The 19,290-nt window shown below is 35.8% G+C and overlaps 1 protein-coding gene across 3 annotated transcripts in view; it reads right to left on the bottom strand.

The window, feature by feature from the left end:
• The window catches only part of p (WD40 repeat domain-containing protein pink), a 29,308-nt gene extending 10,727 nt beyond the window's left edge, over positions 1 to 18,581 (bottom strand). The window contains exons 1-7 of one of the 3 annotated variants that reach the window (XM_069823354.1): positions 18,522 to 18,581; positions 15,731 to 15,881; positions 14,513 to 14,623; positions 12,866 to 13,105; positions 8,520 to 11,506; positions 5,745 to 5,871; positions 3,826 to 4,116 (exon numbers count right to left, since the gene is read on the bottom strand). In XM_069823354.1, coding sequence (XP_069679455.1) covers positions 3,853 to 4,116; positions 5,745 to 5,871; positions 8,520 to 11,506; positions 12,866 to 13,105; positions 14,513 to 14,623; positions 15,731 to 15,814 — 3,813 coding nt within the window. In that variant the 5' untranslated portion in view covers positions 15,815 to 15,881; positions 18,522 to 18,581 and the 3' untranslated portion in view covers positions 3,826 to 3,852. Of the gene's footprint in view, positions 1 to 3,825; positions 4,117 to 5,744; positions 5,872 to 8,519; positions 11,507 to 12,865; positions 13,106 to 14,512; positions 14,624 to 15,730; positions 15,882 to 18,265 lie in introns of all 3 variants that reach the window. The other 2 variants (XM_069823355.1, XM_069823353.1) reach the window with 2 other exon arrangements.
• Positions 18,582 to 19,290: the final 709 nt, after the last annotated feature.

The following is a 19,290-nucleotide window of genomic DNA, read 5'->3' as shown; positions in this document are numbered from 1 at the left end:
CCATATTTGAATTGTACTTGAAGAACCTATATAATATACGTGAATGAATGTATGTATGAGTATTTTGAACAACCTTCTTGTGAAATATTTATTTTTAAGTAATTCGGACAGAAATTTGGCCAGAATTTGAAACAGGCTTTTAACCTCAGAGACATAATATGAGTAAAAATCCTTAACTTCATAATTGTTTATGTTTTTCCAGCAGTTTCGGGAAATTCAATGTTCGTCATATCTCTTCTTATCACAATCAAAATCACAAAGTAACAACAATATAAGAAATGTCCGAACTTAACATGCTGCCTTCATTTGTTTCTCGCTTAAGACATGTAGTGAATAACATTGTGATCAAATGTACTAAAATATGGAAAGAGTATTTTAAAAATAAACTTAAATCTATAAAGATAAAAAGTTCCACTTTTAAATGGAACTGCATTTATAAACATTCAAGAGTTCATTTAATTATGGTCAAATGTGTGCACTAAATCCTTGCTCATTCAAAACTGTTGTAACAATAAAACCACTTTATAATTTGAAATAGTATTACAAATGTTATTTATTAATTGTAATACTCTTGGAGTAGTAGTAGTACTAATAATAATAATAATAATAATAATAATAATAATAATAATAATAATAATAATAATAAACAATAGGACACACCTCAAGAACTGTAAAAATTTAACAGCTACAAATCTGTCATTACGATACTTTTTTTTTACTTGGTTATTTAATGACGCTGTATCAACTACGAGGTTATTTAGCGTCGATGGGATTGGTGATAGCAAGATGATATTTAGCGAGATGAGGCCGAGGATTCGCCATAGATTACCTGACATTTGCCTTATGGTTGGGGAAAACCTCGAGAAAAACCCAACCAGGTAATCAGCCTAAGTGGGAATCGATCCCGCGCCCGAACGCAACTCCAGATCGACAGGCAAGCGCCTTAGCCGATTGAGCTATGCCAGTGGCTCATTACGATACTGGGAAGCAAGAAGGCAAATGGAAGAACTCCAATATGCCGAGTATTAGAAACCAACAATAATAATTGAATTGAATTTAAAAGAGGGGGCACTATGGCCCAGCACTGCGACCTGTTAAGATCTATTGCGCTAACCCTCTAGTGGAGAATTCCCAAACCCACACCGACTGATCACACTAAGATTCTCTGTGTGCCCAGGTTTCGAGCAGGCAACCTCATTCTTCTCTAGGCCAGCACCCTCCATGTGTCGCCAACTTGCGTTCGGGGAATGTTACGGAATGATAACGAAGTGGAGATATGGTGACGGAATTATGTAAATGCCTAATTAACCATAAAATAATAATAATAATAATTTAACAAGATGTGTACAGTTTGAATTGTTGATAAAATATAAAACAACATTTAGACGGTTGGATCTACCCTCGTCTTCAGGTGAACGGCAGCAGAAGAATGTATTTCACTCATGGCTGTAGTCACAAATAGTTAAATCGACGTGACTGATGAACACTAAATCTAACACAAAATTCTACAATTTGATTGTGCTTAGGTTGTACCAAAACCATACTGATTGATTCCTTGGAGACAGAACTTAACGTAGAATCTCTTCTTATGTACATGTAGATAAGAATTCTCTTAAATATAGGGCTAATCAAAGCTTTACCGCCTAGTCATCCTCTGCAGCACTTAAATGAAAACACAAGCTCATTTACATAACTTCAACAAACAAAATTTCAATTTCATAGATCAGAAGGTTTCATCTTGCTAAATAAATTGTTTTGTACCTCCCTGGAAGCGGAGGACTGCAAAAAATATAGGAAGTGAACTTTCTTGCAACCTCAAAAAAAATTTCAGCATTAGAAATGAAAGCCACCACATTTGAATTGTTAAACACCGAAAAATATGAAGACATTACTACAGACAAACTGATGGATCTGTCAAAGAAGACTTATAAGAACTACTTCAAGTATTGACAAAGAATTACTAGTTAAAAAAAAAATTATATATCTTCTCACCATTCGTGAGTTGCCACAAGGGACAAAGAGTACTTAACCATAGACATTTTTACAAGTTCATGAAAAACCATTAATTTTGTTTTAACAATGAAATTCTTACAAGTACATAGCTACAAATATTTTTTTTTTTTTTTTTTTTTTTTTTAGATTAGTGGAAATATACCTATTTTTAGAGAGGCAAGTGTTACAGTAAAGAATGCTACTGAATTTAATTTGATTTCGAATATAGGTGATTCTTCAGGAGAGCAATTGATCCTTTCAATGCAGCTAAGGTTGCAATCGGAATAAGCCTCTTAAACACATCTTTCATGAAGAGAGTAGCGGTACCTCTTGCTCCAACCAGAAGTCCAATTACTTCAAGCTCTTTTAACTGGTATTCTTGGAGATAATAGGGAATGGTAGGATTGTAGATATTCTTTTTTGCATTATCCACTTCTGGTGGCTGTTCCTCATCCGTTTCGAAATGCATAGTGGGATCAATTATGTATCCAGATCTTGTAGGTTCCTTGAAAACTGCTCTGAACATTGTGTTACCATAGATAACAAAATTTGCTTCTTATGCAACTCTAAAAGTGCATCTACACGGTTCAACTTTAGGCATTCAAGCAATGCATGCAAGATTGATATTTAATGTTAATTAATATATATATATATATATATATGTAGTGAAGATGACGTTCAAAACAGCACACCATGTAGTCACAAAATCTTCATGCATCTTAATTGAACGCATGTTTTAAACTTGATTCTTTCAATATTCTTCCCAGACTGCATGCGTACAGTATGGAAAATTGAACCGTGTAGATGCAGCTCAAGGCATCTTTGCTGTTGATGAAAAATTATGGACCAAGTTATAACTACGTAATACATTTTTTTCTTTTTCTAATATTAGATACTTGACTGCTCATCATTCACCCATATGAAGCTGTGTAGACCAATTTCACGACAGAGTCGTCGTCCATGGTGTGCCATAGGAGGCTGGTCTATGCTACGCCTGCAATGAGATGACATGATGGAGATTTGTTGGGATGTCACAGGGGAAGCTCGGACCAGAACTCCCAGACAAAGCCCCTGCATTATCTGGACCATGGGCTTGCTCAACACAAGTCATAAATTGGAGGTACGCTGGGGATCAAATCCGTGTTCACAGGATTATGACTCCAATGCTCTGGCTGCTGGAAAGTTGTATGTTGCTGTTGTTTTCTAATGCCAGGTGTTTGACAATAAAGTCATTTGACCTCTTGCACTCCAATACTTTTCAAAGATATCATTGTCAGCCACTGAAGCACAGATTTTGAGGTGTTCCGAATCCATTTCGTGGTTTGAGTTGCACAATGGGCAGTTAGGGGACTGATGTATTCCAATTCTATGCAGGTGTTTGGCCAAACAATCATGGCCTGTTGCCAATCTAAATGCAGCTTTCGTGGTAAATCGAGAATTAACTGTGGATTATGATGCAGAGAGTTCCATTTTTTCGTATGTAATATTTATTTCCACTTTAGTAGCTAAACTTTCATGTTCCTAATGGAAGATCCTGTATTAACAGATTCAGTTTAGGAACACTAAGGTCATTTTGCCAATTTTATTGCACCATATATCTATAAGTCTGTCATCGTATCAGATCAGTGTCATAGAATGTTTAATAGCAATTTTAGACGTTCCTGTATATAGAAATATCATTGACAATGAATGAACAAAATAGTTTTCACATGAAAAACTAACCATAGTAAAAAAAAAATGATGTTATCTTCATAACAGCAAGATAGATTATAAAGGTTTTAGTGCTCTGAACCCTTGAATGTTTATTTATTGCTAACCACTAATGAAACAAACCTCTTCAATCCTTATAAACACACTTCTTCAGCTATTTTTTATGCAAATTGGACAGGTGTGCGGTTGTGTCTGTCTTTTTAGGCATACAACGTGATATGAATGACCACACCGAAATATAGTTACTCCTCCATCTTTCATAAGGACTGAAGAATTCAGTGGCAGTGCGCAACATGGACAAGTTCCATCAACCATGTTTACTTTTGCACCCCAATGGTGCTCCTCTGAGGCAAGAGAAAATTCTGCAGACCTTCCCAAATCTTCTTTCAAAGCCTCTTCAAGAGACGTACTAACCTGAAATGTTATAATATTATATTAATAAAATATTTTCTTATCTCATGTAAAACTTATTCATAAAAGAATGCAATTTTCAAGAGAAATAACAGTTGGCAGGTTACCAATGGCATAATTGAAAGTTCATATTAAAAATTACCAGACATACAGAGTGAGTCATAATTGAGGACCGTTTTTGCAAAACTTGCTAACTGAAAAAACTAAATTTTACAGGAGAGACAAAACACTATAGTAAGCAAGTTTTGCTGTATGTCTCACTTATAGCAGAAAGCAAGTTTTGAAAAAACGATCACACTTTGACACACTACAATGAAGAGAAATAACCCAATTTTACTAAGACACTTTGAACATCATGTAGAGGCCTGCCTTATGTTAACGAATTGATCAAAATCTCAATTTTGCAAATTTTGCAGTTAGCAAGTTTTGCAAAAACGGTCCTCAATTATGTACCATAAAATATTGCAGAGTATTCTATACACCCCAAAAAAAAAAATTGTCATATAAACATATAGCTGATACTGTATTGTATCAAGATATGGCAACATTGCGTTACATCAAAGCTAGTCTACTAATTACTCATGGCTAAAATCGGAACTAATAGTCAGTGTTGTTTTGTGGTTAAAAAGAGATGTATTCATACATTAAGAAGATAGCTGAACCAAAGGGAGGGGCTACTCATCAATTAGCACTGGTCAGCTTGATGAGTTAATGACTGAATTTGGTATAATTTTCCTCTATTCAATACCTAATTCCCTCTTTACCTTTTCCTATCCAGTCCTCTGACTGAACTGTTACTTTCTTCGACCCTGACGGCATTAGAGCATTCGAGGCCTAGGGGTTCATTTCCCTTTCCTTCCTTCTCTTTCTACTTTCCTGTTCCTAGTGCTGACCTGCTATGGCACTAAAATCGTCCTTCAGTGACTTAAGGAGGGAAAGCTGGTGATTAACAAGATCTCCCAGCTAGGTCCAATGGACCCATCGACCAACAGCAGGTATGGTCCTCCAGACATCTGGGGGGTTGTGTGTGAATGAAGTAGCCACCAAAACGTTAAAATATGGTGTTCACTTAAATCGGCTATAACTTGCCAATTTCAATCTGTGCTTCAGCCATGATACTATTTTTGAAAAATATTGGAGTGCAAGAGGTCAAATGACTTTATTGTCAAATGCCTGGCATTAGAAAACAACAACACCAACAGCATTAAGAAGATTGATTGATTGATAGTTGGCCATGTCTTGTAGTTATGGTGATGTTTTGTTGATTCATGATGTTGAGAATTGTAACTGAGATTAGTGTTATTTTTACTTTACTGAATTTCATAACATAACAGTTGGCACTAATACAGAATGGGGGAACCATACACAAACAGTGAAATGACCGATATGATCTTGATTTACGGCCATTTACTGTCGATTATCATTTGTTAGCATTTTTTATGCCATTTTGTGTAATCATGGAGGCGTGGAGTGGAGTCCCAGAGTCACCGAGCATCATGCTTTTATTGTCGAGACATTTTCAAGAATGGTGATTGAGTTGTGAAAACACAACACTGGCACACTGTGTTTATTTCCTCAATCTATTATTGAATGTCCTGTACCTGAATATCAAATAAAATAATATTACTTACGTAAGGTGAAAATAAGGCAGTTTCTGTTGCTTTCTTTGAGTATTCATTGAGCATGTCAATGACTTCATTCCTTAGGCCTTTTGCATGGTTGTCAATTATTGCTGAATAAATGCAAGACTGAAAAAATCTGAAACATACATAAAATATATTACTATAATACGATAAATTACACATAAATTACATATTGGGTAACAAGGTGTAGTGAAGAGCATTTCATAACTTCTACTCAAATTACATCCCATCCTCACCTTGCTGTGGTGCAACCTGTTTTTAAGGGGAGGCAGAGGTGAATATTTCAAAATCCACAAAATTTATCCGATTTGTTTGAAACTGATCATGGATACTAAGTATGTTATTAGTAATGGTCATACCAAGTTTCAACTTTCTAAGTACAATAGTTCTGTAAATATTAATAATTTTATAAAACTTTATATTGCTTGATAGAAAATGCTCCATGCACCATATTGTAAGAAATTTTCAATATTTCTTTTCATTTATATGTTCAGAGAAGGTATATAAATAATGGTAAGTATTAGTTTATTATGGGCATAATATAGTAATACAGTTATCTTGGTTTTAATTTCATACTTTTAAAGGCACAAAATCAAAAACTAACATCGTAGTATCAAAATAAAGATAATAAAAATGGAAAAAACCAAATTTTCATTTTTTCTTCAGTTTTGTTCAAAATTTCACCTCTGCCTCCCCTTAAGAAATGAGGCTCTGTGAACTGAGTCACAATGGTACAACTTGCATAATATATTCGTTACTGGAGGTACATTAAAAGAAAGCCACAATTTAAGTCACACAGTATTTGTGTGCATTCAAAGTTGGGTTCTGGCATCTTGTCAGCCCATTTGAGTTGTGTGGATATAAAGGAAAAATTGTGACTGTGTCGTGTATGGTTCCTGGGGTAGCTCAATTGGAGAGCATTCATGCACTAAGCAAAGGGTCCTGGGATCGATACCTGGCCCCAGAACAATTTTTCCTTGAAATTATTCAAACCTTCTTCACAGGGAGCTACTACCTGAAAGCCAGATTTGCATAATGGTACAACTGTTCCAAAAAAAATGGAGGAAATGTCATTTCAGCATGCTGACCTGCCATGGCATGCATAAGCATCCCCCTAAGTAGTGAAGAGGGGATGTGGTTAGGGGAGTTGTCTGACAATCCTTCCAGCTATGGACCCACTAAACAATGGCATGTGTGGTCCTCGAAACAGTTTGGGAGTTGCATGTAGGTAATATAGTAGCCATAATATAAAATATGATGCCTATGTTAAAACCATTATACTTTTTACTACATCACTCTTCGATATCTTTATGCATGATTCTAGGGGAAGAAAAATATTCCGGAGGTAAAGTTACTGCACTCCATTTGAATCTCCAGGAGAAAGGGGACTACTTCTTCTGACCTCTAGCAGAACAAAGGCAAGCACGAAATGTATAATGACGAAATATGCATCATCCTCATAATACTCATTTGCTTACATAATAAATCCTCTTTGGATCATCCTCATAACACCCATTTGCTTATATCAGGCCTGCACAAACAGCGCTCCTTCGGAGTGGGAGAGCGGTGTTTACCGCTCGCCGAAACAGAGAGGAAGATACGTCAGAATGACACAGACTTGCTATAGGTAGAGGAGAGGGAAACGACCACTCAGTTATCTAGTGGAGTGCAGTGTGTAGGCCTATTCTCAGTAACTGTTTCATGTTGCTTACCTACTGCTACAGTATAGTATGGAGGAATCTAAAGGACAGAACATAACATTTAACATTTAACAATTTACAGCTCGAACTTATTGATCTTCAATGTGACTTAAGGGTTAAAGATCGTTTGAATAATACTACTAGCCTGGTTGAGTTTTACAAGACTAAACATTAGCAATAATATCCAAGACTACACAGGCTGACTGTGAAAATGATTGCTATGTTTGGCTCACATTTATATTTGTGAGCAACTTTACTGTTTTCTATAATCAACTTTAATAAAGGCAGACATCGAACATCTGTAACAGATGTTTCATTATGATCAATAGGCTACTGTTCCTTTCATCTGCCAACAGTATGCAACCTCGTTTTGATGTACTGATAAATAAAAATATAACAAAATGATATTGTACATTTAAGTGGCTATAGAATTTCTATTACTTCTGTAAAATAAATATTTCTTTATTAATTAATAATAGTCCAAGATAGTTTTGCAAACACTGAATGGGAATTCATTTCATAAGCACTCTTACTAGTACTTCCTTTTGTGTTTATTTTGTACGAGATCCACCCCTTCTTCCAGTCCACCCTTATATAGAGAGCAGCTAATATCTGCATTCCGATCATGAGCTGTGAGCCAGCTTGGAGAGCGCAAACCTTGTGCAGGCCTGGCTTATATAATAAATTCTCTTTCGATCATCCTCATAACACTCATTTGCTTACATAATAAATACTCTTTGGATCATCCTCATAACACCCATTTGCTTACATAATAAATACCTTTGGATCATCCTCATAACACTCATTTGCTTACATAATAAAGTCGGAATATATCACTATTTAATTCATCTTGAGGAATCATATATCAATTAAATTCTACTTTTGCGAAGTCTGAATATTCATATCTTCCCTCTTTGGCGAATGAAATATCGTTTTTATTTTATGTAAACCTTACCTTCAAAGAAGTTCACTAATTTTAAAAGAGTTTTAGCTTTTAAACAAGTCATACATTCCTTCATATCAATATTCTTAAATTTCAGATTTCCATAACACTTACACTAACCTTGTATCTAATTCGCCAGGTTTGATGAAGGCTGCATACTTTGTCAGAAGCTGCACTGTTTTACGTGGACCCAGCACTTTCACTAACAGAGGTCCCACAGAGGACCACAATATTCCTCCCACTTGACCATCATGCAGCTTCAATTCTGACCTACAATTTAAACAAGTTCCTGCACGAAATGTAGCTAAGAGATCAAGTGTGTGGTCCCAAGCACCTTGATCCATGCTGGCTAACCAGTGTGTGAGCTCTAACGTGTCACCCAGATGAATGATAAGTGGAATAATTGAGCTGAACCCCTCATTTCTCTTCTTACGAAGTATAAAATGCCACAAAGATGGCACTTTCTTGCAGATCTCGAGGAGATTTTCTTGATTATTCTCCCAGTAATACAGCACCAGTGACTCTGCCACCTCAGAATGGAGCAATGATGGCGGAACAAGCACAGGAAATCCACAAACACAAGAACCATTCTCTACAGAATTTAGTTCTTCAAATGCAGCAATAATATACAGTCTTATTTGACTGTCAGCAATTATTTCAGAAAGGTTATCCTTACTAGCTGACATTTTCTCCAAATAAGAAAGAAATAACGAGTAACAATGAGATCTTGCATATTTTTTAGTTTTATCAGTAGCTTCAAGATACTGCTGTAACCTCAATACAAGATACCAAATATCTTTCGTGGATACCCGTTTTCCTAGTTTACAACAAGTCTCAATACGTTCCATATTAAACATAAAAAATATAGTATTTAGTAAAAGAGGCAGTGGCAGTTCTTCATAATTGGCAGTTGCTGATTTGTCCATAGAAATATGACGCAAGGTACCATCTTGATATCTATCCAAAATCACACATAAAGACAAATAATAGCAATGTAAATTTGCTTCCTTTATGTACTGCAATGTTAGCTTCGGATCCAACACTTCTGAAAATATAATAAGTACCTTACTTAACAAAATATCAAGGTTCAGAGTTTCATCTGAACAGGTCGACTTAATTTGGTCCGGGAATTGTTCTGTATGCTCCATACAATGAGTTTTCCTTTGCAGCCAATTTATCATTCGTTTGGTTCTCAGAGCGAAGTGGAATCCTTCACGAATTACCTTAACAACGTCGTCACTGAAATAATAAGAGAAGGGAAAAGCAGCCATTATACTCAATTCTGTATTAAGAAGATACATTTTCGAACTTTGTACTGAACCATCTTCATCAGCACCACAATGTTTCTGAATTAAGTTTGCAATGAATGACTCATACAGCCTATCAACATTATAAATTAAATCATCTATATGTTCAGTATTGTTTTCTCCATTTCGATCACAAGGAGCAATGTGACTACAGATTTCAGTAACACTTGAGACATCAAGTACAGGAAACTGTAATGTTTTATGTTTCAGTTTTTCATTTGATGTATGCACAAGCTCATCTTCAGGCGGGAAGAACTGTTCACCATCTGAAGAGTGCAAAATTTCCTCTAAAATAGAGTCTCTGTAGTCAGCCGGCCTTACATCTAATGGTTCAGGGCACGTTTCCTGATTTAACAACTTCATTTTACCCTCTAAGACTTGCCACTTTTCTTTGAGAGATTTCCAGGATACAGAATGTCGTAATTCTTTTAGAGCCTGAACAGCTTCTGGAGGGAATGCTGGGTCTAAAGAATATAGAGAGTCATTTGACTTTGTACTTTTGAATTCAGGTTTTGTTTCAAAAACTAGACCGTCACTGTGGGAATCATGAACTTCTTTCATGCGACATCTGTGATTACTCTGAGTATTATTTTCAACAGAAACATCCATACTGCTGACATGATGAACAAGCTCAGGAAGTGAGGTTGTGCTGCCAGACATCCTATGATGTGGATGTACTCCATTTTTCTTTCTCCGAATACTTTCAGGTGATGCATTTAAAGACCGTGATTTCTCTTTATGACTGTCAACATTCAAACGTTGAATATTTGAAGGTGTTGGTAGCAATGATACCCTGCTTTCCTCTTCACTGCATAGGAACTGAGTGTTTCCGACTAAAAAAATACCAGATCTTAATCGTTGAGCATTCTGTCTTTCTTGAGCATATTTTCCTATCTCATTTAATAGTGGCGAAATTTTTGTGGCTACTTCTTGGTCGTCAAGTTTTGTTCCTAGATCTGCTAGAAGCTGCAATTTGCTAGACGTTGGAGCCAACTCCAGCAGGTAATTGTTATGCTGCTCACAAAGCTGTGCACAAAGTGTGTATTGCTTACGTAGATACAGTCGCACTAGAAACTTGTCTACAGGCAACATTACCAATGCATGCATATGACCAGTGGCAGTCCACACATAAATCGCTTCATTCAGGATTTTGGCATCAATAATATCTTTGAAGCTGTTGTTCCACAACACGACAGTTCCTTTGTCAGGGTCTAAAACATAAATACCATCTCTTTTATATGTGAATACGAACTTCTTTGCAATTATAAAAAGTTTTGTAAAATTGAATGACTGCTGACACCAGACATCATTTTGAGTAGGATCCGAAACATTTCCAATCTTCTGAGTAGAGGACTCTGTCTCATGAGTTTTAGTAATGGTGGTTGGAGCAACTGCAAAAGCTTGTTTGAACTGATGCGTACTGAGAACTGTTCCATCAATGTGGACTTCCCACAAACGAGAGCCAGGCCGAGCACAAAACATTTTGAGATTCTGACAATCCTCGTAACCAAGCAGCTTTTCTCCTTCGTTAAGTGAGCTGAAAGCACCCCCCATGGTGGATTGTCTATGTTCAGATCTTGACGGGAGGTCATTGTGGTCTCCTGCAGTGTAGAAACAAGCACCATATTCTCCATCACGCAGTTTATGACCAATCTGGCGATACTGCTCCTTCAGAGTATCACAAATGTAACAGCGTGAGAGTGTGGACACCAGTAGGAGTTCTGAGCACCAGTCCAACTGAACAATACGTGAATCAAGCTGCATCAATACGAAAGACGGTGTCTGGAACATGTTCTTCGCCTGCAAAACACAAATTAATTTTAAAAGAATTGCAACTTGCTCATTGCTAGTTAGAAATTTCACAACTTGCAAGTTATTGAAATCGTATTCTTCGCATCAAAAACCAGAAACTAATACCACAATCTAGTATATACAGTCACGAAGCTTGAGTTGTGAGGGTGCTAAGAACAATAGACTGTGCCAGTACTATTTCGCACTGTCTGTAATGAGGCGATATTAGTGATCCTAGTGGTAGCAACTATCTATGGATACTTATTTACTACGTATTGAAGTTCGTCACTGTATATACTAGAATGTGCTAATACCATCATGGGATAACAAACCTCGCTCAAGACCACAGAATCTAATGGCCTTCACTATTGAAGATTAGTTTAATTTTTTGTCACAACACAGTCAAACTACAATTTTGGGTTAAATGAGCGCTGAGGTAGTTTCCTTCTCAATTCGCTTCCACAACTTCAGTTGTCTCCTCTGTAACACCAACATAACTTTGGTGACATTACGAAAGTTTCACGCTAGTGTACACTCAGGCTGTGCCTTGCATATACGAATCTGTGACAGGTTAGATTAGGTTAGTTTAGGCTTTTATTATGCCTTGCTTATACGAATCTCTGCAGGATTTTCAAAGCCTTGTGGTTTTTGTTTAGTGATGTTGTCAGCATTATGGCCAATGTGGAAACGAAGTTAAAATGTAGGAATTTTGTGTCTATTTCATTATTATTTGTTGTGTTTCACTGTATTCCAGTGGTTATTGAATTAATATAAGTTTTAGCCTATGTTCTTCACATTACATCGTATTGTGTGTTTTATGACCCTACGTTCCTTTTCTTCACTAGAAATCACAACGTTTGCAGTTACATTACCACACACCTCTCATTTCACACGTAATTTACTACATTTACGAACAACTCCCTTTTCTTGAAATATTTCCCTATAAAATTCTTCACTTTTGAAATCCATCTCCGCAAGAAATCCCTTACAAATTTGTCCATCTTCACTTCCAAAATCACCGGAACTACGTAAAAGCTTGTTTTTCCCAATTTTGCTCCAAAATCGACATTACTTATGTTACAGTATCTGTAATTTTATATACAGTACTACAATGCTTGATAAAGAGAAAATAAAAAAGAGAGGGACAGACAGAGAGAGAGAGAGCGCGTCATATGGTCCCAACCTTTTTGCCCAATAAACAAATCACACATTGATTTCACTAACATTAAATGCAAAATACCTCCACATCACTTAAATAACAAAACAAGTAATCTAACTTACTAATTTATTAGTTCTGAGTAACTAAAGATTACCTAAAAATTCATGTTCCTCTTACACTAAATGCACATATTACAATCAAATTCTTACCGTAAATACAGACACACTGAGGGCTGAAACCTTCCCTGAATCATCTCCAATGAACAGTTCATTGCTAAATGAATTCCACTGCAATGCTGTAACTTCTGAACCATGATGTTCAATGGACATTTGAATACGTCGAATTCTCTGAGAGTGGTGTCTCTCCAAAATGCATACCACACCTTTGAGAGTGGCAAAGGCAAAGAACTTTTCATCTGGAGATATTGACACTTTTGTTACCGAACCTTCCTGAAAAATCAATTCAAAATATTTAATAACAAATATTAATAATTCGAAATTATTCTTTATTTTGCAATACGATTATGTCTAAAATTCACTATCACATAATTCAAATTGCAGTTCTTAACAATCTAGATTGTGATGCATCAGCCACATAAACTATCGTGGCAATGTGACAAATATACAAACAAATACATAAAATGATTTTTTAATGTCACAATAAATATGCATCACATTTAATAAACTGTATTGTTCTAAATAATGTAGAATAATACTGTTGGAAAGCTTATTTTTATACTTCTTCAGAACATGGGATGGGTACAGTAGGAGAAAGAAGAATAAAGTATGTAAGATTTGCTGCTGATATGAAGAGGAGATGATGAAAAGGGATATCCTATTGGAGATAAATGACATTTGTAAACAGTATGGGATAGAGGTAAGTGCAAACAGGATGAAGACCATGGTTATTGGAGGAACACTAAAGATGGTAAACTTGCGAATTCGAAATGAGGCAGCTAAAATAGGAAGAATGACTCAATTACTAATGCCTCTTTCATAGTACTGCATTACTACCTACGATAATTAGAGAATCACACATAAATATCTACACCGCACTGCTATTAATAGCTGAAAAAGACTCACACCACTTGATTTGTAACTATAAAACTATTTCGTTTTTAATAAAAATATGTATATCTTATGTAAGTTTTATAGCTTTTAGTAACATATACAGTATGTAGTATTAGTAGTATTTATTTATTTAACCTGGTAGAGATAAGGACTCTGGCCTTCTCTGCTCCTCTACCAGGGGACTACAACTACAATATGAAGAATAAAATTACAATTAATATTAAATATGTAAAGCCGTTACTGGTACTCAGAAAATTATAGAAATGAAGATCTAATATAAGATATCCTCTATGTTTACTTACATAACCCCAAAATGTTTCACTTTCATATCATCAATAATAATATTAATAGGACTGAGAACCTATCCCTCCCTTCCCTAGCTTTCAGGGTTGAAAAGCTGTTGGTGCTGGCCAGAGAGTACGGGTGGTAGTTGCAGGAGAATTTACTAAGGTTGCCACAATGTCTGCATACACGAAAGTAAAAGCCTATATTCTTAACACTGTCAATTCATCACTGCTTTACGTATTATTTTCTTGTTTTGCCTTCATATTTGCAGCACACTTAAATACAGTTCTTGTCCACTACTAATATTGTTTTGTCACTATTATGACACTACTGTTTGTAACTAGACAAAATATGATTGTACATGGCACTCATGGTTTCTTCAAACTTACAAATAAATATGAAGAAAGGCTACAAGACAAGCACTTAAAGATATCTGTCAGTAATACAGGTCGCAATAAATACTATATACAATCATATGTAAGTATGTGTAAATTATATTACCTTGTTTGGAAGAAGTTGCAGAAAAATACATGGTTCACGTCTGAAAACATATAGACCTCCACTCGTTGCTCCAAAAATTAAGAAGTTTCTGGATACATTAAAGCACGTGTACTAAAACAAGAAAAAATCGAACATTATATTAATTGAATATCTGCTGAATTTTCACATGTGCATTCTTAAAGTCGAGGAGAAGAAAATATTTAAGATTTGGAGATAGAAGCACCAAGTGATCAGTTGAAGCCAGAATGCAAATGTTTCAGCCACACACATGGCAACATAGATCTGATTATGCTTCCATTTGAGTTGAAAGAAATGCTGCTGTATCACAATAAAGTAAGGTCATCTTATAATTCTTTTCATACCTATAGAGCAGCCGTTTTTAACTGGTGTGTAACGAAAAAATGAAAATAATAAAGATTGTCGTAGCAAAATTGGAAAAATAAATGTGAAAATAGTAAAAAAAAAAAAAAAAAAAAAAAAAATTAGCCCATAAGAGTCAACTTTCAGCGAAAGCGGTACAAGTCAACATTCATTAAACACAGTGAGCCAACATGCATTTTGTCAATGTTCACTAAGACCCTATGTAGCTTATGATGGTTAGATTCAATTGGATAGTAATGGTAATAGCTGTAACAATGCTACTATCTACATCGTCAACATAATACATTAATTCCTTAGGAATATAGTTAATATAAGCACTTTCATATGTTGTAATTACCTAGTGACTGGTTCCAGCTTTATGTCAACCATTTAAGTTGTGATGATGGCTGACATAAAGCAGAAACTAATCAACTTGGTAATTAAAACTTAATTCATTTTAACACATGAAAGTGGTTATATTAACTATATTCCTAAGTGTCTTCTTCACTTGGTTATTTAATGATGCTTTATCAACTACCCACTATGTTATTTAGCGTTGATGGGATTGGTTACAGCGAGATGGTATTTGGCGAGATGAGGCCAAGGATTTGCCATAGATTACCTGACATTCGCCTTATGATTGGGGAAACCTCAGAAAAAACCCAACCAGGTAATCAGTTCAAGCGGGAATCGAACCCACGCCCGAGCACAACTCTGGATCGGCAGGCCTTAGTCAACTGAACTACATCGGCGGTGATATAAAGTTTTAAAAATGTGTAATCAAGATGAACATTAATTCCATCAAAAGCAGCAACTATTTCTAAAATACAATTTTAATATTACAGAGTCCATATTTACCTTAATTCTTTGTGTAGATTTTAATGGAGCGGATATTGAAGAAAGATTGTCAATTTCAGCAAGCACATAGAATTCATTAGCCATTTTATTAGTAAGGCTAACACTCTACACGTAATTTGTTACAAAAACACTTCAGTACGTAGCACAGATTCTGTATAACAAGAAAAAAGAAAAACACTCATAATCAACACTAGTAAACATTACAAAAACACCAATAAAGGTAATAAAATTCACGGTGATCAAGGCTGAAGATTATAATAATAATAATAATAATAATAATAATAATAATAATAATAATAATAATAATGCGATGTGCTTATCACACCTGTTATGCATTCGAAAGGTCTGGAGTTCCATCCCAACTTAGGTTTCTCGTAGGCCTAGTTTATTAAATCTTTCAAGGCAAATGCTGGGGTAAATCTTTATAACAGCGTCACCAAAGGAAGCCAGATAGAAAGGTCACCCCACCAAAGACAATACGAGATACCGTGGGAGAGAGGAGTTTGGGTGGTGTAGTGACATTCTTAAACAATTGTGAGTATATGCAAGGCATATCAAAAGTCTAAACTAACCTGTCAATGATTCGGCCTTATGAAAACTCACTCTTTTCTATATGATCAGTAAGAAAATGCACGAAAATGAGACATATGTGCTGTCCTTTCCTGCTGCCTACCCTCTGCACCTTGACAGAGCGATCCTGCCTGCCTGCACCTCTGGTGGCCCTCACTTTTAAAGCAACTTTCCACCCTTATTTCAGTGTGAAATTGGTATTAGCACTCAATTTTTCTTTTGTTTACGGTATTTATGACTTGACTAGAAGCCAAGTACGTAAATACATTTGTACCTTAACGTGGTATCGCACTTGTAAATAAATACCAATGTCAGAACAGTACAAATTATAAACGGCCACAACGTGCTTCCCACCCAATGCTATAACCCTTAATCATCACACTCCGCATGCCACCAAGACATCCTCTGTCACAGACCAGCTATCTGTCTGGTAAATAGCGAAAAAATGGTCAAAGATACTGTCCTCTGTCAGAAGAAATGAAAGCTATTTGTGTGTGAATTTTTTTCCAATTCATCTGACGCTCCTTTACTAGACTCCTATGAAAACTAGATCTAACTAGGCTACAGTGTATCCTATATACAGTACGTACCGGTAGTAAAATCACGAATTAAAAGCAGTAATGAGCAATGAGTTTATGTCAGCACTAAATCAACCAACCAACAACCTAACTTAAAATACCGTAACTAGCAGTACATACTGAATTAGGCCTAATTATTTGGTTTATTTTATGTTACATTATGTAAGTTTTTGTAAGTTCAGAGTAGTAATAGGCTATTCAAGAAGTTTAGCAACCAGTTCAGGCGCGCTTCCGAACAGGGGCAGCGGCATTTCCTCTAAGGTTAGAGCCCAGTTCAGGTGTGTGTGTATTAATCGAACATTAGAGGCCAGAAAATATTGAGAATAGGACGGATGTTTATATGACATTTTTTCCGATTAATACACACACACCTAAACTGGGCTCTAACCTTAGGGAAAATGCCGCTGCCCCTGTTCGGAAGCACGCCCAATAATTTACCAACCGGTTCGTCCAAACTGGTGCGAACCAGCCGAATATCACAACTGAGTCTGTTCAGGTGATAAAAGACAAAAAGAGATTAGTTTACATTGCGATATGTATAAACTGGATAAGATATTAGGCTATTATAATAAAATTAACAGGTTCAGATGGTTTAAACTTGGTGTTTAATGCAATACTTTCAGAATTTATTAGCTTTCGCTGCAACTATGCTAATTTTATAGGTTATTCCACTAAAGAATGTAAAATTTAAGACTGTTTCATTAAAGGAGACTTTCACTTGTGTTGCATTCATTTTCTAAAATCATAATTAAACATGGCATTTTAATTTCTACTGCCGGAACTGCACTTTGTTTTGAACGGTGCTTAATTACATTATATTTACTGAGAGTTCTCTGTTTTTCTAACCAATTCATGGCTTTAATTATATAAATGCTACAAAGAATATAAATAAATGTCATAGTGTCTTTTGCACTAACTCGTTACTCTCATAAAATGTCTATTTACATGTTCATCCACAAAGCATTACCGATCATGGCATTGTTAAAAGGGCTAAAAATACCTATAATATGTAGTAACCTAAGTTTCTCAAATAAAAAAATTCATGCCCTTAAAAAATTTCCTGGCTAACCTAGCGCTGAGGTAGTTCCCTTCGTACTCCGCTTATACACCTTGCATATACAAATCTGTGACAGGTTAGGTTTGGTTAGTTAAGACTTTTATTATGCCTTAGATATAGGATTAACTGCATCTCCACAAAAAAAAATCTTATAAATTCAAGGATTTTCACTCCCGAAATCACCGGAACTACCTCAGCGTTAGTTTCACCATTTTCATAATCCCACTGGCACAAATTCGAAATCAGCACTGTAAAGGAAGTTATTAATGTTTGAAATACAACATACCGTACATAATAATAAACACACGTACATTTAATGACTATACCTACTTCACATACATTCTGCTCTATATTACTATCAGTGTTATAAAGATGCACTATTCATGCCTTTCAATCTGTAAAACAATACTGCTACCAAAGGTCACACAGATCAGGTGTCAGCGTCTGTCACATGTCAAGCATGTGTCATTTAAATAGGTTACTGTTCACAATACTCAGTTTCCTATTCTCCTAACTCTTTCATTGAACCACATCATCATACTTAAACATTAAAACATTTAAATCTCATTTTATTTTACTAATTTACTTGATATTATCCACCTATCACAGCCAACACCATCTGTCCATCTCCAATCACGCCCCTTTGATCACAATTCAGAATTGAACTCTCGATAAATCTCGCACTCGCAGCCAGCATCGCAGCCTGCTTTATCGATGATCAAACAAGAGGAGTAAGATTGGTAAGATTAAAACGTCTTTGGGTAAGATCTTCAGTAGGGAGAAATCATCCCAGAGCACATAATAATGTGCAATCTAGGACATCATTCAACATTTTATCTCTATTGAGTCGCATAAGACCTCCAAATTTTGAAGTAATTAAAATATTTTAACTCAGTTGGTACAGCAACGGTCTACAAATTGCAAGATCCCGGGTTTAAACTGGAGTAATGGGATGATTTTTCTTATTGTTAAAACTTTCAGAACGGCCCCTGGGTTCACTAAGTTTGCTGTAAAATTCAGTACCGATAATAATAATGGTCTGAACCTCACAAGCAACACCAAGAAGGCACCACTTATTAGGCAACTAGACCAGGAGATAATAGGGTAGGATGGCCAGATCCTTTCCCTCTCCAACTAGCTACATATTACCCTAGATCATATATAGTATATATGATCTAGGATACTACACTACAGTCAGACTTCAGATGCATACAAACCGTGGCTCGTTAGCCACGCATACAAACAATTTCTTCCTCTGAAACATGTCGTCAAGTGAGATGTACTGCCTGATAATAGATGTATACGTTACATATCAACCAGAACCTTAATCAGAGAATTTTTTTTTCAACTGTCCG

The sequence above is a fragment of the Periplaneta americana genome, chromosome 4, assembly GCF_040183065.1.
Source record: "Periplaneta americana isolate PAMFEO1 chromosome 4, P.americana_PAMFEO1_priV1, whole genome shotgun sequence".
NCBI classification, from domain to species: Eukaryota; Metazoa; Arthropoda; class Insecta; order Blattodea; family Blattidae; genus Periplaneta; species Periplaneta americana.
The sequence above is the reverse complement of the archived record's forward strand: the minus strand, read 5'-3'. Positions and strand labels throughout refer to the sequence as shown.